General features: G+C 41.6%; 1 protein-coding gene across 1 annotated transcript; it reads right to left on the reverse strand.

Moving 5' to 3' along the window:
• Window positions 1-930: 930 nt before the first annotated feature.
• Window positions 931-23,092, reverse strand: LOC145351790 (uncharacterized). The gene is made up of 3 exons (XM_080201427.1): window positions 22,905-23,092; window positions 5,173-5,870; window positions 931-2,443 (listed from the first exon to the last, which is right to left on the reverse strand). Exons 1-3 carry the CDS (start codon window positions 22,999-23,001, stop codon window positions 2,309-2,311), a joined length of 930 nt encoding a protein of 309 aa, XP_080057553.1. The 5' UTR covers window positions 23,002-23,092; the 3' UTR covers window positions 931-2,308.
• Between the last annotated feature and the right edge of the window lie 259 nt (window positions 23,093-23,351).

Consider the following 23,351-nt stretch of genomic DNA (forward strand, 5'->3'; position numbering starts at 1 on the left):
TCTCATGAATGAGAATTCATTCATTCTCACCGACCAGGGAAGTTTAATTGCTGGGATGGTAACAGAATGAGATGATCAGCGATTGCCTTATTCAGTTTCCACTGAAAAATAGTACTTTGATCAGGTGAGCTTTGCATTCTAAAGGTGAATCTTAAATGAGAAATCTGTCACAAATAAATGGTAGTCAATTATCTGTGGTCAGTTGATGTACAGTAAATAAGGGTTGTCTGATTTTGGATCTTTAGTTTGAATGTATACGTTGGACGAGGGGAGTTTGCAAAATACTGACACCAATTTCTTTGTGCTGGAATATGACTCCAATAAATTGGAAATTGGATCTGAAACTGACTCCCCCCCAGATGTTTAATATGTTATTTAATGATAGTACTAAGTGAAAAGATTGTATTTCATTACATATCCCATGTGACATGGGTCTCCAGATACAGCCATTTGGTAAAAGTGTGCCATCAGAAAAAGGTTCGAAAAGCATTGTACTGTCATGTATGCCAAAAAGATCACTCATAACCTTCCCACCTAGGCTGAAGATCCAAGTTGTTTGTTTCCTCAAAAATGTGGGAGAGAGAGGGGCCAGAAGAGAATGAATCCAAACCGCTAGCTTATAGAACGTCTACATCAACTGTTTTATAGCGTATGAAGGGAAGTGTGAAAGTCAAACGGCACACCATAGAGTAACCCAAAACCTTCAACACCAGCAGTACAGGGAGTACCATTTGGTCAAATGTGGCTGTGCTGGATGTTTGGTAGTGCAATCCAAAACCATTGATGTGTCCAATAAATGGCTACTGAGCAGTGTTATACATCCCGATCCAAAATCCTTGGCCCTGTCCCCAGATCTACGACCTAATTTTTTGATGGGAGGCTGAATTACTTCTTAAATGATTAAGTATTAAAGTACCAAAAGTCACAGCATTTCTTCAGAAACTTTATTAAACCATACAGAAGTTAGGTACAAAAACACCACCATATTTCAACAATTTGTGATTCACTGTGCTTCTTGTCGCAATGCTTCTCACAAACGCCAAAGACCAAATGTGCATGTAAACATTGATCAAAGCAGACTAATCACTTCAGCAACCTTCATCTCCCATTCACCCACTGAAATCACGTTAAAAAAAAAACAAATTTGACTGCTTTGATGATTTTACATTAAGAATTTGACAATTTCTTGAACACACATTTAGTTAACTGAATGTTTTTTTCCAAAATGAAAACCTGCAGGTAACTCAGGTAACAGTAGCCTATTCCAAAAACCATTTTCAGTCAAAAGATTTTCTGAACCAAATAGATAATGTACTGACAGTTAACTGTTTCATACTTCTTGCATTGAAACACGTATCTACACAAGAAAAAAATCTTTGTAACCTAAAACAAAAGGACACAATTTAAGAGAACGCACTGAATATTGCAAAATAAAGTACCATGCTGCTAATAATATACTCTAAAAAGCTAATAAAATGTTTTTCACATTTCTGTAGATAGGTACTTCGGAATGAAGGGGAAGGGCATTAATTTTTAAATTGAAGCATTTTGCTAAGGCTACAGGTATATATATATTACCCTGGTTTTGGCTGGTGTACCATTTAACACTACAGGTAATATTTTAATAGCAAAGGGTATTAAGACAAATAGTGATATGATACCCAAAGAATTCTTCATTTTTGTCCTCGCTTTTCATAACTACGGACCAACTTTAGTTAGAACCCTTTAAATTTACTAAACAATCAAGAGCCCATTACTATATGTACGTAACTTTTGTCCAATGAACCATTTTTTGAGGAAACTGAATTAGATGTGAATATCAATCACGTGTAAAAACTCTATTAAGCTAGCTGGTGACAGTCAGCTGTCCAGTTTTCAGACACTAGAATTTACAAAATGTTAAGTCTTAAAAGGCAAAAAAAAAACACAGCATTTGATTTAAAATATTGTTCAGATATGATTCATTTGTCAGCAATCTAAGGTAGATTGTTTTTCCTGACCATTCTGATTTCAGCAGCCAGCATCCAAAGCAATTTTTGATGCAATGAAAATAGGGACAATAGTTCTGAGAACCATTTCAGAAACTATTCTCTCAGAAGATGCCTTTCCAAAGATTAGCAATGCAGTTATTTTCAGATTTGACTCCTTTTTGAAGGTGTGAACATCTTTTAATGCTAAACAGAGGGGAGCAGACACAATCTACATTTTAGTTTACATATGCATCGTTTCCATCAGCAAAATTATTTTTTTAAAATTGAAACAAATGCAACTGCATTGATATTTTTATATAAAATTGGAACTAATGCATTCAGAAAATGTAGTCCTTTGTGATCTTAAGTGATGGCATAGCATCATGTATGTTTTGGTCCAATCGCTGGTATTCAATTGTCCTTGAGCACAGACTATCCTTCCATCGCCTGCTTTGAACTAAGAGAATGTAAATCTAAAAGGGAAAAAAGTGTTCAATTATCAAAAGGTTTTCAAACAAGTCCTCATTTTCATTACAGTAAGACAGCAAGTTATAGGGGATCTATAAAAACTGATTCACAGTACCCCTTTCACTAGTGGGTTAAAGGATTGGTAAAAATAGTTATAAACATAGAAACTCTTAAATACATATTTTCTGCATACCAGCAATAACAGAAAAAAGGCAGCTATAGCCTAAGCTATTACACACCAAAGAAAAGCTCTTCACCGGGCTTCAGAAATCTCACAGAGAAGTTTGGATTCAAGTCAGTATGCAATTGAGGGCAAGATTGAGTTCAGCTATAATATTCTCACAGTGGAATAGCCATCTTGCAGTCACTGAACTCAGGTCAATAATATTTAGATAGAGACAGGTTAAACTAATCCATATGTAAGGTACTTCACTCAAGGATAAGTCACCTTGCAGAAGAAGGGAGAAAACTTGGGGACGTGAGGCAAAAGGAAATTTGTAGGAATCAATACTCACAAATTTTCAGGACAAAGTAATTTACTCCTAAAGATTCTATTTTTCCGTACAGAATATTCGCTAACAGTGCTCCAAGTTAAGAGGCCATGGGACAAGAGTTTTAAAATGGGATTAGGCTGAATAAGTATTTTTCGGCCAGGATAAGCACAATGGGCTGAAAGGCTTCCTCACGTGCTCTAAATTTCTGAGATAAGTCAAGCTGAAGTTTAACCATAAACAACAAGCCTCCCCCAAAAACTTACCTATGTCACAAACTCCATTTTTTACTTTACTTTCAGCAATTTGTTAGTGAGTATTCCATTTAATGATGTTAAAATATCTTGTTAACTGAATTCAAATTCAATTATGAATATTGTAAACTGAAGTTTTAATATCCAAAAGTATACAATATTACCATGTTACCATCAACTGCAGCTCTTGCATAAGGGGCATGCCATAAAGGAAATTACCGTCTGGAAGCAGTCAGGTCCTCAAAGGCATTCACTATTCCAAAGCAGCTTACCAAAGGCACTCATTATTTAACCTACCAGTGGGATGAGTGAATGACCCACTTCATGACTACGCAATACAGACCAGCAATTGGTTTTGGAACTCATGTCTGCCAAGAAGGTCACATCCTGTGACTGCATAATTATCGCCCATGTACTTTCTTTTAAATAGATCAGTCCGTCACAGATATTCCACAGCAGAAAAATGTTTTGGAACAGTAATAGGATTTGCCCTTCCAGTAACATGCACAACAACATGTTTAATGTCTCTGCGTTAAGTCTTTTCACCTCTCAGAAAAAACTAATCAGTTCTGGTTAAATTATTGCAGTAAAAACTCTCACAACACCTCGTTAAAGTCCAACCAGTTTATTTGATAGTAAACCCACAAGCTTTTGGAAACACTGTTCCTTCATCAGGCATCCACACACCTGACGAAGGAACAGTGTTCCAGAAAGCTTGTGGGTTTACTATCAAATAAACTGGTTGGACTTTTAACCTGGTGTTGTGACAGTTTTTACTGAGTTTACCCCAGTCCAACACCGGCATCTCCACATCATAAATTATTGCAGTCAGAGACCCCCATTAGAAATCAGCCTCAAATATATAATTTAGCAAGCAAAAGAGAAAATGCTGGAAAATCCTCAGCTGGTCTGGCAGCATCTGTAAGGAGAAAAAAAGAGCTGGCATTTCGTGTCCAGATGATCCTTTGTCAAAGCTTTGACAAAGGGTCGTCTGGACTCTTCTCTCCTTACAGATGTCGCTAGACCTGCTGAGATTTTCCAGCATTTTCTCTTTCGGTTTCAGATTCTAGCATCTGCAGTAATTTGCTTTTATTTATATCATTTAGCAGTTTGCACTGTGTTGTGTTAAATTTCTGGATTATTCTCATTTTGGAAATGTAGGTAATACAGATCTGAAAATAATACAAATATTTTCAAGTTTATGGTGACTTTAGTCACCATAGTCCCAGATGACCATACGCTGCTCTCCCCCTTTACCAGTTGATGGTAACTTAACTTGAGAATCACAGTGCCTCAGGCAGAGACAAGGCTGAGAAGGCGGGACCCTCATGAATAACCTCAGCCTGTACAAGAACTGAACCCCTGCTGTTGCACTGTTCAAACCAAGGGTTAAAAGGAGCTTTATTTTATATCAAACAATGTTTTAACTGTAACAAAAAATACAAGAAACGCCCAGAAGATAAAACAGCCTCTGTGGAAAGAACAGAAGAGTCTTCTAAATTAAAGCAATTCACAAACAGCAATTGGCCAACTGAGCCAACTCCCCAGGTGTCAGCATAGGTTGCAGTCAAAAGGAGAGACAACTAGGTAAAGCAGTGGGTTAGACACTAGCTGTTTAATCTGATGCCTAGATTGAAATCTAATTCAAAACAACAAATGAAATTTTTGCATGCGCCAGGCCACAAGTATTAAGTTCACAGAAAAGTCTGGCTATGCAGCATTAAACTAACCCTAATTCAGCACTAATTCCCAAACAGAAAGCCAGGGGATGGCTGGTATGGGAACGTGAGTGTTTTTGTGATGTTGGAACGGAAATACAATGGCGATGTAGTGTAAAGGGAGCTTTATTTTACAACAAACTATGTTAGAACTGTAACAAAAAGATACAAAAAACACCCAGAAGATAAAACAGCCTTGGTAGAAACAACAGAAAAATCTTCTGAATTGAAGCTGATAATTTTACCCTGTATAGTTTGAGCATTCACTCACCTTTCTTTTGTTGTGATATGTAATGTAAACAATGGCAATCAGAAAAGCAGCAGCAACCAGATAGAAAAAGAAGTGACTATCTTCTTCTTCAGGTACGGAGAAGTATAAAGGTTGATCAGGGAGTTCAGGAGGTTCATCCAGGTCATCACTTTCCAGATCATTCTCATCCGCTTGGTTCATATCAAAATACTCTTGAGCTCCTTTTTCTTCATCTGGTTCATAGTAGGATGGAGAATTACTGTGTTCAACAGGCAGCAGCTGGTTATCTGTTATTTCATCCATCTTTCCTGCATCTGTATTAGACGTTATGACTTCACTTTCTTCAATATCTGTGTCAATTACCATCACATCCGTATCTTGTCCATCTTCAATGATGTCATCTTTCATCATAGATGCGTCTTTTAAAGAGGGTGTCACTTGGTCAGGACTTTGGTCAGCAGTGCCAGGAAAAAGTGTCGTATTCTTGACTTGAATTCCCACTGCTTTTGTTGGAGCTGATTTTGAAATGATTGTAGATGTAGTAGTGGTGCGAGTCGTAGCCGTCAGGTTTGAATTTGGCTCTTTATGTTCTTTATTTTCAGATCTGTCTGTATCACCTGCCTGAGTTTCCTGTGATGTCTCGACACTGAGAATATTGACTGTTTGCCGATTTGCAGTGGTTTCTGTTAAATTTTCTACAGTTACGTTACCATTGGTCACTGGAAAAAAAAAATCACAAAATGCATCATAAGTAAATTAGATGGATCTCCACAGTAGTAATAACAAAGCAGTTCCGCATTACTTTAATGATACATATTATCTAGCCGAACCAATACGACGAGAGAAATGGGAGAGCACATTTAGCAGCTACGATATATAATAGGCATGCTAAATGTTTTTAGCAAATTGTTCAAATTACGGTATCATTTTCCAAACTTGCGATGCATCACTATCCATTTTAAAACTCACTATCCATTTTAAAACTCAGGCTGCAAAAGGAGGTTCAGAGAGCACACCTTTTCCCAAAGATTCATTTATGCATATTTAGCTGGAATATATAAATAACACAACTTGGGGTAAAGGTGGCTAGTAAACTACTTGAATTTGCATTTCAGGATGTTGCTGCAACCTCTTGCAAATCATTCTACTTTACAACTTTTAACACACAGAAATCAATTTCATCATCAAACTGAGTCGCACAGAAACATCTTGAAAGAGTACAATGTTAACACAGTGCTAAAGCTGGGAATTTGGTGCAAGTGGAAATGTTTTAATAAAAATATGCAACCTGCAAAGGTAAGGATAAAGTCTGTCAGAAGGGCAGTCAGAATGCACATCCACAGTGCTTTGGTGCAAGAGGAGGAGAAACCCAAGGTGGTAAAAGGGATTCAATAATCAGGGTGACAGCATCCTTTGTAAACAGGATCTGACATCTCACATGGTTGTGCCCTACCTGACACTGGGGAAGGGACATTTTGAACAGAATAAAAAAGAAAATTGGACAGGGAGGGACAGGATCCAGTTGTTGCAGCTCAAAAATGTAGGCTACTATCTGATGGTATTAAAACGTGAAATTCAATAAAAAGACAGGAGCTTGAGGATTATAATCTCTGTACTATTACACAAGCCAGATGCAAACTGGAACAGGAGTATGCAATAAACAAAGTGCCTGAAGGACTGGTGTAAAGTTTATTTATTAGTCACAACTAAGGCTTACATTATCACTGCAATGAAGTTACTCTGAAATTACCCAAGTCACCACGCTCCAGCGCCTATTCAGGTCAATCCACCTAACCAGCACGTCTTTCAGAACATGGGAGGAAACACATGCAGACACAGGGAGAACATGCAAACTCCACAGAGACAGTGACCCAAGCCAGGAATCAAACCCAGGGCCCTGGCGCTGTGAAGCAGCAGTGCTAACGTCCCGCCCTGGTGTGTTAAAAGGGAGATTCCACTTCATGGCATACTGACACACTACTGGATCAAAAATGAACTGCACTGTTATAGCAAGCTCTACCTGAACTAGGCTGGGGCCAAATCCTATTGAAAATGATAAATAGGACTGTCATGTGGACTTTGAACTAATAACTGGCAGGGAGAATTCAAATGGAAAAGTTAGCATAAATAATTGCTCCAAACCAAAGGAAACTAGCACAACAGTCAGGTTATCAGAAAATGAAAAGATGCAAGGTATTTAAACCCAGAAAGAAAAAGAAGAAGTGTGTGAATAGAACAGCAGAGTAGGAGAAAAGGTTACGCATGTGACCCAAATCAGCATTGTTGCATTTTCAGCTTTTACACGTGTGACAAACTCTTCTTTTTCCCTGTCCCAAGGGATCAGAGCTGGAAGGAAGGAAACCCTTTCAATTAAACAACAACCAAACGGGAGGGTGCTGAACTGGGGGAAGGCGCGCTACAGCCGGATTAGGAGGGAGCTGAAGGACACTGATTGGGAGGGACTGTTAGCTGGCAAGTCCACGGTTGGCAAGTGGGAGGCTTTTAAGGGCAAACTGAAAATGTTGCAGGGAAGGCGTGTTCCGGTTAAGCGTAAGGATGGGAAAGGTAGGATTAGAGAGCCGTGGATTACAGGGGGTATCGAAGACTTGGTAAGGAAGAAGAGGGAGGTGTATGTTAGGTCGAAACAATTGGGTACGGAGAGTGCGCTGGAGGAATATAGAGAGAGTAGGAGGGAGCTAAAAAGGGGAGTTAGAAGGGCGAAGAGAGGGCATGAAATGGCTTTGGCTGATAGGATTAAGGAAAATCCAAAGGCATTTTATTCCTATATTAGGAGCAAGAGAGTAGTTAGAGGGAAAATTGGTCCTCTTAGGGACAAAGGTGGGGAGTTATGTATTGAGTCGGAGGGAATGGGGGAGATCCTGAATGAATACTTTGCGTCAGTATTCACGAAGGAGAGGGGTTCAGTGCCGTGCAGCTGTGGATCAGTGGCAGGAAATATCTATTACGAGGGAGGAAGTGCTAGGGCTTTTAGGCAGCGTAAGGACGGATAAAGCTCCGGGGCCTGATGGTATTTATCCCAGGCTGCTTAGGGAGGTGAAAGATGAAATTGCTGGGCCTCTGGCGCAAATCTTTGTCTCTTCTTTGGACACAGGTGAGGTCCCAGAAGACTGGAGGGTAGCTAATGTGGTACCGCTGTTTAAAAAAGGTAGTAGGGATATCCCTGGAAATTATAGACCGGTGAGTTTGACATCGGTGGTAGGGAAATTAATGGAAAAAATACTTAGGGGTAGGATGTATGAGCATTTGAAACGTTGCGATCTGATTAGGGATACGCAACATGGCTTTATTAGAGGGAAGTCTTGCCTTACGAATCTGGTAGAATTCTCTGAGGAGGTGACAAAAACGGTTGACGATGGGAGAGCCGTTAATGTCATCAACGTGGATTTCAGTAAGGCGTTTGACAAAGTCCCTCATGGTAGGCTGGTAGAAAAGGTTAAGGCGCATGGGATACAAGGACAGGTAGCTAGGTGGATTGAGAACTGGCTGGGCAATAGGAGACAGAGGGTAGTTGTTGAGGGGACCTTTTCAGGCTGGAGGCCAGTGACCAGTGGTGTGCCGCAGGGCTCAGTACTGGGACCTCTCCTCTTTGTAGTATACATAAACGACTTGGAAGAGAGCGTACACGGTGTGATCAGCAAGTTTGCGGATGACACCAAGATGGCAGGAGTGGCGGATACTGAGGTGGAATGTCAGGTGATACAGCAGGATATAGATAGGTTGGTACATTGGGCAGATAGGTGGCAGATGGAATTTAATCCTGACAAATGTGAGGTGATGCATTTTGGAAGGAATAATGCAGAGAGGAGCTACGTGATAAAAGGTAGACCGATTAGGAGTATAGAAATAGAGGGACCTGGGAGTGCAGGTTCACAAGTCTATGAAGGTTGCGACATAAGTGGAGAAGGTTGTGAGGAAAGCTTATGGAATGCTAGCCTTTATAGGAAGGGGTATAGAGTACAGGAGCTGCCGTCTAATGCTTCAGTTGTACAGAATGTTGGTTACACTGCATTTGGAGTACTGCGTCCAGTTCTGGTCACCTTACTACTGGAAGGATGTGGAGACTCTGGAGAGGGTGCAGAGGAGGTTTACCAGGATGTTGCCTGGCATGCTGGAGTACTGTGTGCAGTTTTGGGCGCCGCACCTGCGCAAGGATATTTTGGCCCTGGAGGGAGTGCAGAGGAGGTTTACTAGGCTGATACCGGAGTTGAGGGGATTGAGCTATGAGGAGAGGCTGAATAAACTAGGCTTGTACTCGTTAGAGTTTAGAAGAATGAGGGGAGATCTCATTGAGACGTATAAGATGATGAATGGGATGGATAGGATAGAGGTGGAGAGACTCTTCCCGCTCAAAAAAGACAGTAGGATTAGGGGGCACAGCCTCAAGATAAAGGGGAGGCGGTTTAGAACGGAGTTGAGAAGGAACTTCTTCACTCAAAGGGTGGTGAATCTCTGGAATTCTCTGCCCGTTGAAGTCGTGGAGGCTGCCTCGCTAAATATTTTTAAGAAGCGGGTTGATGGGTTCTTGATAAGAGAGGGGATTAAGGGTTATGGGGAGAGGGCGGGAAAGTGGAACTGAGCCACGACAGATCAGCCATGATCTTATTGAATGGCGGGGCAGGCTCGAAGGGCTAGATGGCCTACTCCTGCTCCTATTTCTTATGGAAGGACTGAGTTACGAGGAAAGGTTGGAGAAACTGGGACTTTTCTCCTTGGAAAGACGGAGATTGAGGGGAGACATGATAGAGGTATATAAGATACTGAAGGGAATAGATAGAGTCAATAGTGATAGGCTGCTCCCTAGATTGGGGACAATTACGAGAGGTCATGATCTAAGGGTGAAGGGGGAGAAGTATAATTTGGATGTGAGAGGAAGGTTCTTCACGCAGAGGGTCATGGGGATATGGAACGCGCTACCGAGTAGGGTGGTGGAGGCAGGCATGTTGGACTTGTTTAAGGTTTACTTAGATAGACACATGAGCAAAACAAGGATGGAGGGTTATAGTAGGGGGTATTAAATAGGGTCAGAGCCTCGGGAGACACCGGAAATGCAGACTTATATGTTAACGTTTTTGTCTTTTTATTCCGCAGGTGGAGGTCCACCTTGTTGTCAAACAAGGGGCATGCACACGGTGGGTCGTGCGTGGGCTACTCTTGGACGTTCCGGGAGTGGCCTAGTACTTCGTGTCGTTGTGTGTGCTTGATCCTGGACCGGTAGACGGGCGCCGCAACAGCTCAGTGACTAGCACTGCTAGCTGTGCAGATACATGGATTTGGGCCTGTGTCTGTGGGAGTTTGCGCATTCTCCCTGTGGTTGCGTGGGTTTCCTCCGGGCGCTCCGGTTTCCTCCCACACCCCAAAGATGTGCTCTTAGGCTGATTGGTATACCAAATTGACATTATTCTCCCCTGAATCTGGCTAAGTTAGGGGTTCCACTTGCATACACGCAGGGCAGGGTAGGTGTAGGAGGATGCGGCGGCGCGGGCTCGTTGGGCCGAAGGGCCTGTTTCCTGTGCTGGGTTGTTCTTTGTTCTAACCACTTTCTTACAGCAACTTTTACTTAGCATCCTTTACAGGTCTTACCTTTGCAGGTTGCATATTCAGAAATGACAAACGCAAGGAGTCACAAGTTCAAGGTAAGGGGAGCAAGGTTCAATATAGGTATGCAAGGGATGTATTTTATACAAAGGGTGGTGGGGGCCTGGAATGCACTACCAAGCAAGGTGGTTGAGGCAGACACGCTAGGATCATTTAAGACTTATTTAGATAGCCACATGAACAGACTGGTAATAGAGGGATACAGACAGATGTCTAGTTAGGAACACATGATCGGCTTGGAGGGCCAAAGGGCCTGTTCCTGTGCTGTATTGTTCTTTGGGTGTTAACAAACAAACAAAATCTGACACAGAGTCACATGAGGTCTTAGTCAGGACATCGAACACAGGAGTTGGGACGTTACGTTGAAGTTGTACAAGACATTGGTACGGCCACACTTGGAATACTGTTCAGGTCACCCTATAATAGAAAGGATATTATTAAACTAGAAAGAGTGCAGAAAAGATTCACTAGGATGCTACTGGAATTTGATGGTTTGAGTTATAAGGAGAGGTTGGATAGACTGGGACTTTTATTCTCTGGAGTGTAGAAGGCTGAGGGGTGATCTCATAAAGATCTATAAAATAATGAAGTGCATAGATCAGCTAGATAGTCAATATCTTTTCCCAAAGGTAGGGGAGTCTAAAATTAGAGGGCACAGGTTTAAGGTGAGAAGGGAGAGATACAAAAGTGTCCAGAGGGGCAATGTCTTCACACAGAGGATGGTGAGTGTCTGGAACAAGCTGCCAGAGGTAGTAGTAGAGGCAAGTACAATTTTGTCTTTTAAAAAACATTTGGATAGTTACATGGCTAAGATGAGTATAGAGAGATATGGGCCAAATATGGGCAACTGGGATTAAGTTTAGGGATTTTAAACAAAAGGCTGCATAGACAAGTTGGGCTGAAGGGCCTGTTTCCATGCTGTAAATCAAAATGACTCTGTATTAGTACACAGTGAAAAGTATTGTTTCTTGCAAGCAATACTGACAAAGCATACCATTCATAGAGAAGGAAACAGTGCAGAATATAGTGTTGCAGTCATAGTAGGGGTGTAGAGAAAGAACAACTTAATGCAAGGTAGGTCCATTCAAAAGTCTGATGGCCACAGGGAAGAAGCTGTTCGAGTCGGTTGGTACGTGACCTCAGACTTCTGCATCTTTTTCCCAATGGAAGGTGGGAGAGAGTATGTCTGGGGTGTATTTAATTATGCTGGCTGCTTTACTATGGCAGCAGGAAATATAGACACAGTCAATGGATGGAGGCTGGTTTGCGTGATGGATTGGGCTATATTTATGACTTTTTGTAGTTCCTTGCAATCTTGGGCAGAGCAGGAGCCATACCAAGCTATGATACAATCAGAAAGAATGCTTTCTATGGTGCATCTGTAAAAGTTGATGAAAATTGTTGGTGACACGCCAAATTTCCTTAGTCTTCTGAGAAAGTAGAAGCATTGGTGGGCTTTCTTAACTATAGTGTCGGCATGGGAGGGACCAGGACAGGTTAGAGAGATTATTATTATTATTGGTTGTTGGTGATCTGGACACTGAGAAACTTGAAGCTTTCAACCATATCCATTTCATCCCTACTGATGTAGACAGGGCCATTTCCTCCACTACTCTTCCTGAAGTTGATGACACTCCCCTTCACTTTGCTGACATTGAAGGAGAGATTATTATTACTGCACCGGTTCACCAGACTCCATGGGGGCAATTTTTTTTTTCTTAAGTGCTGGACGGACTTGAAACTAGGAGTTTTAGAACCATCTTTTGTGCGTGTTTTCAGCCCCCCCCCCCCATTACGCATTCTGGCTGCAAAGTTCTGAGCGAGCTTGTTGCTCGGTGCAGAAGCCTGTGGGTGGATCTTAATGTGCCCAAAACCCTGCAGAGGGAGGTAGTGCGCATATGCAGGCCTCTGATACCACACATAGCAGTAACAGGAATCTGACAGAAAAGAGGGGTCAAGGACACTGCTGGTGCTGGCTGCCAGATGGGAATAGAGGATGGGAATAGAGGGATATGGTCCCCGGAAGGACAAGGGGTTTTAGTTAAGTTGAGCAATCTGGTTGGTGCAGGCTTGGAGGGCCGAAAGGCCTGTTCCAGTACCGCGTTTTTCTTTGTTCTTTGAGGTGATATTAGGACAGAGGACCAAAAGCCTTGTCAGATGATTCTTGGCACCTTTTATTACTGTATCAATGCCTGCTTGTTAAATAACCTTCTCAGCTTACAAAAATAGATTAACAAGGCATTACCTGAGACATTTCTGTTGCAAAGCATTCCTTTTTGTCGAGGTAGTCAGCAAATGAAAGAAATGACTGACTTGTAATGGAATCAGTCTAATCCATTGTGCAAGTTCAGCACACTCGGTTTTCTTTAAAATTGTTGTAAATTGAGGAGTTTGAGATCAATAAGCATACACTACTTGCGCAATTCATTTCCATAATGCTTGATTCAGGACTCTGCTTGTCAGGGTCAAGGTTTTTTCCTTGCATTACCTCAGCTTTTACAGTAGACCAAATGTTCAGACACTGACAAGTAAGGTTTGCTGGCGCCTTTTAGCACTACACAGAATTATTCCCCAGTGCAGTAGAAAATTGGCATTACACAGCTATTCACACATGGCACAGTATATTACTGCTGGAGCTGAATAAACTCATTCATGCATTGCCAATAGGTTTTAGACCGCCGTATAGACCACAACTATTTACCTCATGCCTTTTATGAAAACATCCCTATTTATGTAACAGCATGGTCTGAGGCACACTACAAGATATTCAAACCTATTTCAACACCACTAATAGGTGAACTTATTGGATGACAGACGACCACTTCAATACAGAAAGTAGTGTCAAGGCTACCGAAATCTACTGTCCTAACCTTTCATAAGAACATAAGAAATAGGAGCAGGAGTAGGCCATCTAGCCCTTCGAGTCTGCCCCGCCATTCAATAAGATCATAGCTGATCTGAAGTGGCTCAGTTCCACTTTCCCGCTTTCTCCCCATAACCCTTAATTCCCTTGCCTACCAAAAACCTATCTACCCGTGACTTAAATATATTTAGCAAGGTAGCCTCCACCACTTCAACAGGCAGAGAATTCCAGAGATTCGCCACCCTTTGAGTGAAGAAGTTCCTCCTCAACTCCATTCTAAACTGCACCCCCCCGCCCCCAATCTTGAGGCTGAGCCCTCTAGTCCTGACAAAATTAGCAAAGATGTGCTTGTTAAAAAACAAACATACAGATTAGCAAGAGTACACCATTCAACCCCTGGAGCCTGCTCTGATGTTCAGTAAGATCATGGCTAATCTGATTGTGGCCCCCAACCCGTACCCACCACTACCCCGTCACCTCCTTGCCAACTCTCCAATAACCTTTGACTCCATGGTTAGTCAAGAATTTATCTACCACTGCCTTAAAAACATTCAATGACCCTGCCTCCACCATTCTCCAGAGATTGAGTTCCAAAGATTCACAGCCCTTGGAGAAATAATTTAATTTCATCTCCATCTTAAATGTCAGACCCATTATTTTTAAAGCTTTGTCACCCACAAGGGGAAACATCATTTCGGCTCCCTGTCAAGTGCTCTCAGGAGTTGTTTCCACAAGATCACTCTCAATCTTCTAAATTTTAATGGATATTGGCCTAGCCTGTCATAAGATAACCTCCCCCCAACAAAACCCCAGATATCCAATAATGAACCTTCTCTGAAAAGCTCTGAACACATTTTTATTCTTTCTTAAATAAGGAAACCGAACCTGTACACAGTCCAACATTGTTTTATTCCAGCATTTATAAAATCATCACAATCCACACAGCTGTATTACACACTTTCAAACTGTCATGTACATAAGACATACAGATTATCAACTGTATAAATCAAACTTTACTTTCTGCTCATTTCAAAATAAGACTTTTCTAGACCTAAAACATGCTGCTACAGGTCACATGATTGGCTACAGTTCTGGAAAGTTCCAATATTAATGACAGGACAAAGTTCAACCCTTATGGAATTGCACACCTATCATTACGTGACCCATTATAATCAGCAAAACAAGGGAACAGCAGTCTATCTCCCCTACCTAGACATATAACAAGGAGACAGCCATTGAAACTCGTTATGCCTGCAGAGGTATTAATAGCCACCATATATCTCCAATGGCGAACACTGAATTTTGACCAGAGACATAGAAACTGATTGTTCACCTGAAATTAACTCATCAGTGAGCAACACCACATGATCCAAGCTTCTCTGGCCTTTGGAAATTTTCACGTTACACTGCTGGACTCTGAGCAGTAAACTGTTAACTACCAGCCTACCAGCTCCAAAGCAGAACACCAGACTGACAACAAAGCCTGCCTCAAGTCTATACCTCCCCAAAGTTTAGTCCTCTGGAAGGTTCCTGACATCGCCAGTAGCATTGACCAAGTCTCAAAATACCAACCCCATTTTGCTGTATCATCACTAACTTTAAAGGGAGTTGGCAACTCCAGCTTTCAGCTGCCTAAACCCATTTGAACCTTAACTCTTATGTGAAGAACCCTCACTTGGCTCTGATATTCTGGACTCCTTGACATTACATGAATGAATATGCAAATTGTTATTCCTAGTTGTAAAACTCATTTTTTTCCTATTTCCTTCTCATGTGTATATATGTAGCTACGAAGGTCATCTTCCAGGTTTGAATGTAGGAATAGCCAATACCTCAGATTTAACCCAAACAGAATTTCTTGTGAATCACTTTAAAATTAACTTCACCAAGGGTTTGGGGAAACATGATGGTCTGTTTCAAAAGTTAAAATACCTCTGCTTACGGATAGCCAGCAAGAAAAATAAAGGAATTCATTTTGTCTCTCTCCCTCTTGTCCATAACAAAACAAACACCTTCAAAATTAGCAGGAAATATGCAATTCTATATTTTCACTCTGCATCACTGGTGCTTGGGTTAGCTTAATCATCAGGTTTCTACCTTCTACAATAGTGGCCTTGTATTCCACAGTAAGAAGTCTTACAACATCTGGTTAAAGTCCAACAGATTTATTTGGAATCACAAGCTTTCAGAGCCCTGCTCCTTCATCAGGTGAAGGAGCAGTGCTCCAAAAGCTCGTGATTCCAAGTAAATCTGTTGGACTCTAACCTGGTGTTGAGACATTTCATACTTGCCCACTGCAGTCCAATGCCAGCATCTCTACATCTTGTATTCCAGAAGCATGCAGAGTGGCCCACAATCACACTAAACAACTCACTTCAAGGAAAGAAACACCCTTGTGAAATGACTGATTGTAAGAAGATGGATTACAAAACAACTGGTCTACATTTTAATTAAGGTGTAAACAAGGTTAAAAAAGCATTTCAGCTTACTTCATAGACCTAGTGTTACTATGGAGTTACTTATTGTGAAATCTTGCCAACAGCCAATTGATCACAAGAATATACAAGATAGCAATATCTGATATGGATAGTTGACCTCAGAGCTGATAAAATATGAATAACTTCAACAACTACTCAGCCCCTCCTACTTTGTGTGTTAGTCAAGATGTTTGTGCCTGTATTTTGTTCTAGCTTTTTGTGTGAATGCAGCTCAACTGTGCAAGTGCTAATGAGCTCTACACTGCACAGAAGAAAAATTCTTTGGATTCTTCATAATTCAAAACACAAATGGCTAGAAATGCTGGCAGGTCAATCAGTAACTGAACAACGCTACAGAAATAAAAAAAATGGTGGGTTGAGGCAGACTGACACTTCAGAAACAAGAACAACTTGTACTTCTATAGTGCTTTTAACATAATAAAATGTCCCAACACATTTCACAGGAGTCTTATAAAGCAAAATTTGACAATGGTCCACATCAAGGGATATTACAGAAGGGGGCCAAAAGCTTAGTCACAGAGCTAGATTTTAAGAAGCATCTTAAAGAGATGTAGACTGGCCCAGAGGTTTAGGGACCAAATTTCAGACTTAGCCCATGACAAAGATTGGGCATGCTGAAGAGGGCAAAATTAGGAGCACAGTATCCCTGAGGGTTGTACAATGGAGGAAATTACAAAGGTGAGCAAAGACAAGGTTGAAATGGGATTTGAAAACAAAGATGAGAATTTTAAAATTGAGGTGTTGCAGAGGGTGGCTCATGAGAGACTGGCCAGGAATGTATTGGAACAGTCCAATCAAGGAAGCAACAAATACAAAAACTTCAGCAAATAAGTTGAGGCTTTGAATGTACTGGAGAAAGGTGGTCTGCGTGATAATATAAGCATATGGTTGGTAGCTCAAGTTTGGGGCAGCCACAGACATTTGCCAGGGAGAGAGATGGAGTTGGTGGCTTGAAGGTGGACTTTACAGGAGGGACTGATGACAATGTATTCACACTTTCCAACATTTAATTGGAAGTAATTTATGAACATCCAGTACTGGATGTTGGACAAGCAGTCTGATAGCGTGTGGAAGAGCCAAGGAAGGTGGTGCCAAGGTAGAGTTGGCAGTCATCAGCATCATGTAAAAAATGCTGTGTTTTCAGATAATATCAAGCTTATCAATTTGAAAAAAAAATTTCATGGGATGTGTCTCGCTGGCTCGGTCTGCATTTATTACCCACCCCTAATTGCTCTTCAACTGAGTGGCTTGTTAGCCCATTTCAGGGGCAGTTAAGAGTCATTGCTGTGGGTCTGGAGTCACATGTAGACCAGATAAGGACAATAAATGTGCTTCCCGAAAGGACATCAGTGAATCAGATGGATTTTTTATAACAATTGACCATGGTTTCACGGTCATCATTAGACTTTATTTCCAGATTTTTACTGAATTCAAATTTCACCACCTGTCATGATGGGATTTGAACCGACGTCCCCAGAGCATTACCCTGGATCTCGGGATTACTAGTCCAGCAACCAGGCCACAATGCCACCGAGAAACAGAAGGGGGTTAAGGACAGATTCCTTTGTCAGCGCACAATGCTAGAACAGGATGTCTAATATTCCATGAATCACAAGCCCAGATAAAAACGTATAGGAATTAAAATATTTTACAATGTTCACTGCGCTTTGACAACCGCAGTGAAAAAAAATCAACGTCTAATGAAGCTTTAAAGCCTTCACTCTGATAAAAGTTGTTTCTGCGTCTAATTTTGTAATATTGCAAGACTAGCCCAAGGATTGTCTTGAATTTTAAACAACTTTATTTAAAAAGACTGTATAGAATATCTTTATCAAATCATGCACCACAATAGGGACCTAACAGCCTCAGCCAACTCTTTGAAAGCATTACATCCACATGCTTCCCTCATAGCCTGTGAAAGTTTCCTTTCCAAATATATTAACAAAGTAGTCATACTTAACTCACTCCAGATCTCTGTTTGCTGATATTCACTGACTCCCATCAATTTTAAAATTGATCCTTGTTTTTAAGTCCCTAATAACCTTGCCTCTCCATGTGTAGCCTTCTCGAACACTACAAGCCTTCACAAGCACTATGCTCCTCCAATTCTGATATTTTGTGGATCTATGATTTTAATCACTCCACCATCATAACTTACTGAGTAAAGCAATTCTCATTAGCCCTCACCCCTCTGGTTCTTTTGCCAAGTCTCTTAAGTCTGTGCCCTCTGGTTACTAACTTAACCATTAGTGCAGTTCATCCTTATTTACTCTCATCAAAACCTTGGAATTTTGAACACCTTGATTAGATTTCACCTTCTTTGGGCTGCTAGAGTTCACACAGCCCACTGTGCCTTCAACTCGAGACAAAATAATGTACAATATCAAGTCATGGTTTCGATCAATGTTTCCTAAAGTACAACAGTGATTGCACAACAGAAGTACATCAATGGTTATAAAGCACCATGGGATGCTCTGAGACCATGAAAGGCACTATATAAATAAAAGTCTTTTTTTTCTCTAACTTTAACAGCACACAAAATATTTGTGTTACAAGACTTTTAAGTATGGGAATAACTAACTCCAATGATTTCTAAAGGGACAGGTTGGATAATCACTGGAAAAGTGTCTGCATTCAGAGAAGCTGACCACTTTGGGGGATTGTTGTTAACAGCATATTTGAGCTAAATGTTGACCTGCTACAAATACAGTAACATTTGAACTTTCTATTGATGGATATCAGAATGCTCCAAGTAACAAAGCAGTTGCTGTGTTTGTTTTTATTTTTTCTCAAACTGTTAAACGTTCACCTATTTTTTATAAGCATTTTAACTTTGTCATCATTTGAAATCTGTGCCCATTTAAAATCAGTAATTGAGGGTACAAATAAACTAACCTCATTGCCATGATGTAAACCTCTATGACTCTACAGACAGTTACAATGGGTAAGACGGGTATAGAGGGACATGGGCCAAATCCAGGCAATTGGGACTAGCTTTGAGGTTTAAAAAAAGGGCGGCATGGACAAGTTGAACCGAAGGGCCTGCTTCCATGCTGTAAATCTCTAAGACTCTAAGCATAACAACCTTTTGACTGAGTCATCAATCCTGTAAATTTATATGTCAAAAGAACTATAGGTAGGGTGCTTCAGGAAAGATTAGAACTCCTACAACCTCATCCCCAATATGTACATTCTGTCATTCGGTATTTTCAAAACATCACAACGGTCTAGATTATACTGGAGTGTAGCGTCTTGCACTACTTTTTGTACTACTTTTTTCCCCTTTGTACAGCTTGAAAACCATTCAAGTGACTGGAAATGAAAGCTGAGAATCCTGCTGGGACCATGGCGAATCATGGGATCAACAGTCTACTTCATTAATAACTAGATTTAAGGATAGAGAAAGAAACAGAGAAGGAAATGGAGTGAATGAATCAAATTAGATGAAGAAACCAAACTCCTGTCTGATCTCATGGATAGATGTAAAAAGTTCCACGGCACCATTTCAAAGTACAGGAGTTCTCTTCTGTGCATTAGCAAATATTTATCCTTAAAAGTATCATTTTAAAAAATTGCTCATTTTCACATTGCTGTTTACAGGATCTTGTTGCCCATAAATTGGCTGCCACATTTCTAACACTGGAACAATCATCCTCACACTGGTGCCCCACAAGGCTGTATCCATAGCCCCTTACTATATTCCTTATACACCTGTGACTGTGTAGCCAAATTCCCTTCCAATTCAATTTTCAAGTTTGTTGATGACACCACCGTAGTGGGTCAGATCTCAAACAATGACAAGACAAGAGTACAGGAAAGAGATCAGGAATCTGGTGAACTGGTGCGATGACAATAATCTCTCCCTTCATGTCAACAAAACGAAGAAGATAATCATCGACTTCAGGAAGTGCAGTGGAGGTAGAAATAGTTGAGAGCTTCAAGGTTTTAGAAGTCTCGATCACCAACAATCTGTCCTGGTCCCCCCCCACCCCCCCCGGTGACACTATAGTTAAGTAAGTCCACTAACAACTCTACCTCAGAAGACTAAGGAAATTTGATACGTCTGCTACAACTCTCATCAACTTTTACAGATGCACCATTGAAAGCTTACTTTCTGATTGTATCACAGCTTGGTATGGCTCCTGCTCTGTCCATCCGCAAGAAACTAAATAGGGTGGTGAACGAAGCTCAATCCATCAGTCAAACAAGCCTCCCACTCACTGACTCTGTCTACATTTCCCACTGCCTCGGAAAAGCAGCCAGCATAATTAAGGACCCCATGCACCCAGGACATACTCTCTTCCACCTTCTTCCATCAGGAAAGAGATACAAAAGTCTGAGGACATGCACCAACCGACTCAAGAACAGCTTCTTCCCTGCTGCCAGGCTTTTGAATGGACTTACTTCACATTAAGTTGATCTTTCTTGACACCCAGCTATGACTGTAACACTACATTCTGCACTCCTTTCCTGTTCTATGTATGGTATGCTTTGTCTGTATAGCGTGCAAGGGAAAATGCTTTTCACTCTATACTAATAGATGTGACAATAATAGATCAAATCAACTACCTCATTGGTTGTAAAGCACTTTGGAATGACATGAAAGGTGCTTCAGAAATGAAAGTCTTTATTTTTTTTTCTCTCCCTTACCATAAATTGCTGAACAATTTGCACATTACACTTCTGAGAAAGTAGAGGCGTTGGGGGGTTTTCTTAACTATAGTGACAGCATTAAAGGACCAAGACAAGTTGTTGGTGATCAGGACACCTAAAAACTTGAAACTCTCAGCTATTTCTGCTTCATCTCCATTGATGTAGACAGGAGCACGTCCTCCACTACGCTTCCTGAAGTCGATGACCATCTCCTTTATTTTGACATTGAGGGAGAGACTATTGTCGTGAATAACAGTTTGGGCTTTAAACCATCTGGTCCACACCATTAAGAAGGGAAGGGTTATTTCATGAATCACATTAGAGTCTTTTTTTTGTTTACTGAGTATCCTTTATCTGTTTGATTTAACAAGAACACAGTGTAATAGGGGAGAGAGAGAGAGAGAGAGAGAGAGAGACACAATCACTCATTAAACCATCAATAAAAATCAGTATCGGTGCTGCTCTGCACAAAAATCCTCTGCTGCATGTCCCTTTAAGGAAATCTAGATTTGAAAGTAGGTGTGGTGGAGGGGGATACTTTTATTCTGGCTTTTGTTAGTGAAATGATGTTTTTAGTCTTTCTGCTCTGAAGACAATAATCTCCCAGTAGTTAAAATGATACAATGTTATTACTGGATCAACATTGGAGCAGACATTTGTTATTGTTGTGGCACTCCCACTACACCATGTACTTGTTAAATCAAACAAATACAGGATACTCAGGAAACAAAAAAAATGCTAAGATGGTTTAAACAACCCTTCCCTTCTCAATGCTGTGGACCAGATACACTATTCTAATGGCTGTCCACCTAACTTTCCCTCTGGTCCCTGTAATGTTTGATGTTGGAAATGACTCCCTCACCTCAGGTACCAAATTTCCTCCCCTAAAAATAACGACCATCTTGGCTCTGCAAACACTCCATTTCCAAGTTCCATTTCCACAAAGTTCTTGAACATGCTGTCCTCTTGCAACACACGCCCACCTTTCCATGTTTGAATATTTCCAATTATTTCAGCAAGAAACTACAAAACGTCGAGAATGTAACCCAATCCATCATGCAAACCAGTCTCCCATCCACTGATTCTGTCTACACTTCCCACTGCCTCAGCAAAGCTCTATGAATGGTTTATTCATAGCTGAATGCAATGTTGTATGCAGTGAATAACTTTTCACTGCATACTAACACGTGACAATAATAAACCAAATCAATTAGGTTTCGGCCCTCTAACACCAAACGATTGTCAACTTGTACATGTGCTAAAGTGCCTAAGTCTCAATGTGTAGACTTTGAGCCATTTATCCCATCATTGTGGAGGTGATAACAGTTTTCACCCTATTGTTTTTGTTTTTAGTCTCATTTCTTTATCTAGTCAGTGAGTATGATCCACTTTGACAAGATTGATTGTGACACCACCACAGTAGAGGTGCCCATAAACAACAACAAGCTGTCAACTATTGCCAAAACAAACTGATTTTTCACCCTGTAATAAAAAAAGACAGAACATACTCAGCAGAGCAAAGCTAATGTTCTAGCTCGATGATCTTTTCATTAGAACGTGCCCAGGAAGATAAAACTCTTGTTTCTCTCTCCCCCTCAGATGCTGAGCGACCGACTAAATATTTCCAGCGTTTGTTTCAGATTTCCAACACTTTGCAAGATCTGGCTCTCACCCTTCATTTCACCCGGAGAAGAGTGCCACAAAACCGAATGGATGCATCAAAAGCACTCTGAATACCAGACTTAAGAGTGTGGACAACCACCCCCTCCTCCCAGGCGCAATAAAGGGAGAAAAGACACAGCAGATTCAGCAGCATTGGGGAGGGGAGCAGGGTTGGAGCCTGTGTAACTCCTCTCCAGCACCCGCAGTTTGTTTCCACCCCCATGCCCACAGTAATCCGCTTCGGAAAAAAAAAGTTTAGAACAAAAATCTTCCTTTGAAGCTTCGACATCGGGGATTTCAGGCTGTGAAACTGAGCGCTCCCACTTTCCCCATCAACTCAAGCCCTCAAAATCAATCGGGACCGACCCTCACTCCCCTTATGCCATCTCCTCCCCGGGGGTGAAGCTGGCAGCGCCGCCGCCTCCCCTCCCCTCCCCCACTCTGACCGTTGTCACGCTCACCGTTCATGGGCACAACAGCAACCTCGGTGGTGACGATGAAGAGCAGCGCGAGGGCACGCGCCGTCGCCCCGAACCCAAAGCCACATCGCGCCTCCATCTTCCACAATGCGTGTAGTCAGTTCCCTTACGTCACCGGCCAACCCACTCTCGCTGCTGGCCGCGCCCACTTGCAATCCTACCGTACCCTTCTCCCCGCCACGACTCCTCTCCTTCTGGCCCGCCCACTCGCTGCTCTACCCCTCCCCCCCCTACATTTCCTCTGCTCCACCCAGTCGCCGCCTTGCTCCGCCCATTCCCCAACGCAATCCCTAACTAGCACCGCCCACTCGCTGCCCTTCCACTGTATGCCCCGCCTCTTCCACTCTCTGCCCCGCCGACTAGCCACCAGGCCCCGCCCACTTTATCTCCGCCCCTCTCTCCCCCTCCGCTTGGCCCCAACCTCTTTCT

Source organism: Carcharhinus amblyrhynchos, chromosome 13, assembly GCF_965287045.1.
Source record: "Carcharhinus amblyrhynchos chromosome 13, sCarAmb.v2.hapA, whole genome shotgun sequence".
Classification (NCBI taxonomy): domain Eukaryota; kingdom Metazoa; phylum Chordata; class Chondrichthyes; order Carcharhiniformes; family Carcharhinidae; genus Carcharhinus; species Carcharhinus amblyrhynchos.

Coding starts and splice junctions, on each gene's coding strand:
- LOC145351790 (XM_080201427.1), bottom strand. CDS start 23,001: ATGGAGGCGCGATGTGGCTTTGGGTTCGGGGCGACGGCGCGTGCCCTC. Junction 5,871..22,904: donor TGCTGTTGTGCCCATGAACG/GTGAGCGTGACA, acceptor TTTTTTTTCCAG/TGACCAATGGTAACGTAACT. Junction 2,444..5,172: donor CATATCACAACAAAAGAAAG/GTGAGTGAATGC, acceptor TTTCCCTTTTAG/ATTTACATTCTCTTAGTTCA.